Source organism: Panthera uncia (assembly GCF_023721935.1).
Source record: "Panthera uncia isolate 11264 chromosome C1 unlocalized genomic scaffold, Puncia_PCG_1.0 HiC_scaffold_3, whole genome shotgun sequence".
Taxonomy (NCBI): Eukaryota; Metazoa; Chordata; class Mammalia; order Carnivora; family Felidae; genus Panthera; species Panthera uncia.
Window position 1 is genome coordinate 8481419 of NW_026057584.1, and position 4781 is coordinate 8486199.

A 4781-nucleotide genomic window follows, 5' to 3' on the forward strand; every position below is an offset into this window, starting at 1 on the left:
AACAACCTTCTCTATTTCACCTTCTCTTGCTGTTGCCCCATTTAACAATTTTTAAAAAACTTTTTAAAAATTTTATTTTAGAGAAAGGGAGAGAGTGTGAGCCGGGGGAAGGGACAGAGGGAGAGAGAGAGAGACAGACAGAGACAGAGAGACAGAATCTTCAGCAGGCTCTATGCTCAGTGCAGAGCCCAAGTGGGGCTGGATCCCACGACCCTGGGATCGTGACCTGAGCCGAAATCAAGAGTCAGACGCCAGGCTGAGCCCCCCAGGCGCCCCAACAAATGTTAACAAAATCACCACATTCCACGTCCGGACACAGAGTAGCGCCCCAGGATGTTTGTTGCGCTGAATCTAAATGTTACTCCCCAGTGGAAAAACAACCTTGAAAGATTTGGCCCTGAGGAGGAGGTAAGTTCCGAACGCCTTCAATGTGGCCGATTGTTCGGGCCATGCCCTGGGTCTGTTCACTTTCCCCGTATCCCCATCTGTCCACGCGACCTTCTGGCCATGGCTGTGCGGCCTGCTTTGGCCAACGGGCGAAGAGGAAGCACGAGGCAGGTAGAAACCTGAGCAGCACGTGGGCCTCATCTTACGGCAGTTCGAGCCCTGAGACCGCCCGTGAACGAGCCCAGGGCTAGCTTGCTGCGGGAGGACAGGCCTCATGGAGGAGAACTCAGGACCCAGCCGACGGCCAGCTGTCGGACACGAGCGAGGCCCTTGACTGCCCTCTGGCCACAGACACACACACCCGGGTCCAGCCAAGTGCAACAGAACTGCCCAGTTGCGGCCCAGCCCCCGTCAATGAGCCACAGAATTGTAAAGTTGACAAACTGTTGGTTTTAAGTCACTTCGGGGTGGCGGGGGGGGGGGGTAGTTTGTTATGCGCAAAGCAAAGGGAACCACTCCTTAGCACAAGGTATCACAAACAGCGTCTGGAGAGATGAAGACAGGCAGGCAGGCAGGAAGGCCGGCCGGCTATGAAGCTGTGCTTCGCTGGCACACAGGGAGGGCCCAGGAGGATCCCCCAGATCTCGGGCCAGGACAAGGGGGAGGCAGTGAGGTGTTCGCTTCACACACGAAATGTAAGGCGGTAGCCCAAAACTTAGGAATCAAGGCAAATAATATTTTTAATGCAGTATTTAAAAAAATCAAATCAGCAAACCCTGGCTCATGAGCTGGCTGCCCTTTCCGCTAAAAAAAGCTTTATTGGAATTGGGGCCGGGATTAGGATTTAGTAAACACAGGGTCAGATCTTGTTTTTCTTACAAAGTTTGGCTTTTTTGGTCATGGAATTTTTGCATTAGTCTTATTTGTGTATTTGTTTTTTATTTAGTTCTTTAGATTTGGGCTAAATCCTTCCCAACCTACTGACTGCTGGTATCTGATTGGATCTCAAACTTCTACCTGTCTTATTATATTCCCACCCAAGGTCAAAATTTAAGCTGTTGTCAGATAGTTGCACCTTACTGTGAATGAAGCAAAATGAGATCAAGTTCTGCTCAGGAGATGGGGCGCCTGGGTGGCTCAGTCAGTTGAGCGTCCGACTTTGGCTCAGGTCGTGGTCTCTCGGTCCATGGGTTCGAGCCCCGCGTCGGGCTCCGTGCTGACAGCTCAGAGCCGGGAGCCTGCTTTGGATTCTGGGTCTCCCTCTCTCTCTGCCCCAACCCATTCATATTCTGTCTCTGTTTCTCTCAAAAATAAGTCAACATTAAAAAAAATTTTAATTTCTGCTCAGGAGAAATTAGGAGGCCAGGTAACTGGAGAGGTGGGGTCAGCTTCCAGGGGAAGAAGTGATCTTTCTGCGGGCCTACCATTCTCAAAATTTCCACAGGCTCTCCACCATGGCTCCCTGGGTAGGTGTCATGGGCCGTGGCTCTATGACTAAATGTCCAGATGACCTTTGAAACCATTTGGGTTCATTCACCTACTCGATTCTTTCCCCCATAGGTCGGTCGCGTTCATGTCTGACCCCGGCAAACTCAGTGAGGCTCGCAGATAGCTGGGATTTTGGGAAGAAGTTGCTGGTATTTTACCAAGCCTCTTGCTAGCCATCAGCCGTGGCATGTGGACATGTGTTGCAGAGAGAGGAGTCTCCCAGGGCATGGTGCAGAGGCTGGACAGTATTTACTTTCCCCAAAGAACCACCCCGACCACACCTGATGACTTCAGTGTAGTTTGACCCAGAACTGGATACTCCCTGAATCGCTAAAAGATTGTCTTTTTTTTCCCCCTTAAAGTCACTAGACGTTTACAAACCAGACTTTAGCTCATCTGCAGGTTTGAGGGAAAAACAGCAGTTGCCTTTTCACCGTGGAGAAGGGGGGAAACTGAGGACTCTTCCATTCCCTCTGGATTTCTGGAGACGGGGCTGCTCCCACACGAAGGCAGGGGAAAGGCCGCGCCAGTCAGCGGCATGCGAGGAATCTGAAGGGAGTGGATTTACTGGGGAGAACAGGAGAGACTTTTCCATCACGTTCCTCCACAACCACTTTTCAAAGTGTCACCGTGGAGTGATCCCATTTCGGGGACCCGGTCTCTGTCCACATCGATAGTACCTGTGATAAGTGTGGGTGTTTTCTCTTCATACCTCCAAGTCAGGAGTCGCAGAGCGCCTGGAGTGCCTTCCCAAGAAGAAGGTAGGGCCTTGTTCTCCACAGCTTTCTTCCCCAGGAACAAAGAGGGGCTCCCACGTTTCCAGAGAATCCAGATGCGGCTTCCGGGCCAGTCACGTGACCACAGAGTTCTACCGTGCCCGGCCTTGTGCCACTGCCAAAAACAAGATTAACCCAGGATCCTGGCCCGTGACAAGTTTACGGATGTCGTGGGGACAACCTGGTGACTGGCCTGCTCTACAATTCTTCCGCTTCCCTCCTCTGCTTGCTCTCTTGAGGAGAGAGGAGGCCGTCGAAAAATGAAATCTTCTCTATTTACATCCAGCGGGACCACAGGGATGTCTTCTCTAAAGGGCATGGCCGTGGCAGATGGAGTGCTGAGGGGAGAGTACGTAACTTCACACACACACGCACGCACACGCACACACACGCCCTACCACACGCAAGGACCGTCTCAATATTCAGTTTATTTCAGTATTTATATTTGAGGAGAGGTCAGATTCTGCCACTAGTTTGGGGGACCTCGCCGGCTCGGCGGGCAAAGTTCTTTCCTTTATCCTAAGGCGTGAGCTCTGACGTCACCCACTGCAAGGGGCAAGCCTCCCCCATCATTTTGCCAGGGAGCTGTTTGTGTTTACGGTCTTAAAGGAGGCAGGGGAGGGGGAAATGGCGTCAACCCTACGAGGCCTTTAAAACACGCGTGCAGAAGATCGGAAACAGCGATATAGTCCAAGCTACGTACGGGAATGTATCATATTCGTCTCAGATTTTAAAAAAGGAAGAATATCAAATCTGCTGCTCAGGAATATGGCTTCGGGATGCGTCTCCCTTATTCTAAATCCCTTCAGTCTCCTTCCGGCTGGACCGAGAGGAGCGACGGTTTCCATTGAGGCCAAGGCCCCGTCTCGGGCCGAGTCTCCAGTCCCTGCTCCCCCCCACAGGCTCCTGACGTGAGCAGCTCGCACCGTCTGCCCAGGTCTGTTCCTGTGTGTGAGGGGCGGCCGGGGACGGGCAGGGACAGGACCCGGTGTCCCGGGGGCTGTGGGGGGCCTGCTCCTGGGCTGCCCGGAGAGCTAGCCTCGCCTGGCCGCTGGCAGACAACGGTCTCCTCCACATCTGTCACCTGCAGCTGCTGGCCGGCTGAGGAAGGGAAGCTGGCTGGTCCTCGGGCAACGGGACGGTGACACCGGCGAAGAGACCATCCTCACTTCCTGGAAGATTGGCCGCCTGGAGAAGAAAGGCGAGAGCAAGCTGCCAGCACCAAGGCGGTAACTGCACAGAGTCCCCTCTGTCCCATACAAGCCTTCTTTCAACTGGCTCTGTGCAAACCGAATACTGAAACCTTCCCTTCCCCCAGGTCACCTGCTCCGCGGCCGGGGCGTGACTCACGTGGCCACGCTCTTTCCTCTCAGGAAGCAGGCTGCTTGGCGTGGGGCTCCCAGTGAATTTTGCTGGCAATAGTTTTGCTGTTTGTCGAGGCCACAGGACATAAATCTGCTGCTAGCTGAGCAATCTACGTGCAGGCAGGGCCCCGTGGAGCCCGTCGGGTACTAGCCATTGCTGCCTCGATTATGACCCTCGGGGGCTCTGGCCCGGTGCTGCCCGGTGTGGCCTGGAGCCCGGCAGGGGTCAAACGGGTCTGTCTGCTTCTCTCGGGCCAGTGTTCCTGGTATTTGCCGGTGCTTCCTTTGGGCCCATGTGAGGAAACAGCTTGGCCTGCACCGCTGGTGGGGACACGGGGCTGGGGCTTCACCGTGTGTTTCCCAGCAGATGGGCGCTGTTCGAGAAGAGGGAGGGCGGCCCTGCTTTCCAGCCACGGCCCATTAGCCACACGGCCAGCCCAGCGGGTCCCCGTTGGCCGGGGCGCCCGGGGCTCTGGCAGGAAGCGATTGGGGCAGCAGGGGACAGCACAGCGGCAAAATGCATATATCCTGAGTGTGACAGACCTTCTGCTGATTGACATTCTTTTGTCTGTCTTCTCTTTTGTTTTCCTTTATTTTTATTTAATTTATTTATGTACTTAAAAAATTATTATTATCTTTTTTTTTTTTTTTTTTTTTTTTTTTTTGCGCCCTCCTTCTAACCAAAACGGGTGAAAAATTCAAGCCCCCTGATCTTTAGGGGGACCCCCCCCCGCCCGGCCACCTTCCCTTATTCTTAGCCTCTTTT

General features: G+C 53.6%; 1 protein-coding gene across 5 annotated transcripts in view; it reads right to left on the reverse strand.

Annotated features, from left to right (window-relative positions):
- Positions 1 to 3059: 3059 nt before the first annotated feature.
- The window catches only part of ARMC9 (armadillo repeat containing 9), a 149258-nt gene continuing 147536 nt past the window's right edge, over positions 3060 to 4781 (reverse strand). For all 5 annotated transcript variants that reach the window (XM_049614706.1, XM_049614707.1, XM_049614705.1 and 2 more), the window contains one exon: positions 3060 to 3839. In XM_049614706.1, the coding sequence (XP_049470663.1) occupies positions 3817 to 3839 (23 nt within the window). In that variant the 3' untranslated portion in view covers positions 3060 to 3816. The remainder of the gene's footprint in view (positions 3840 to 4781) is intronic.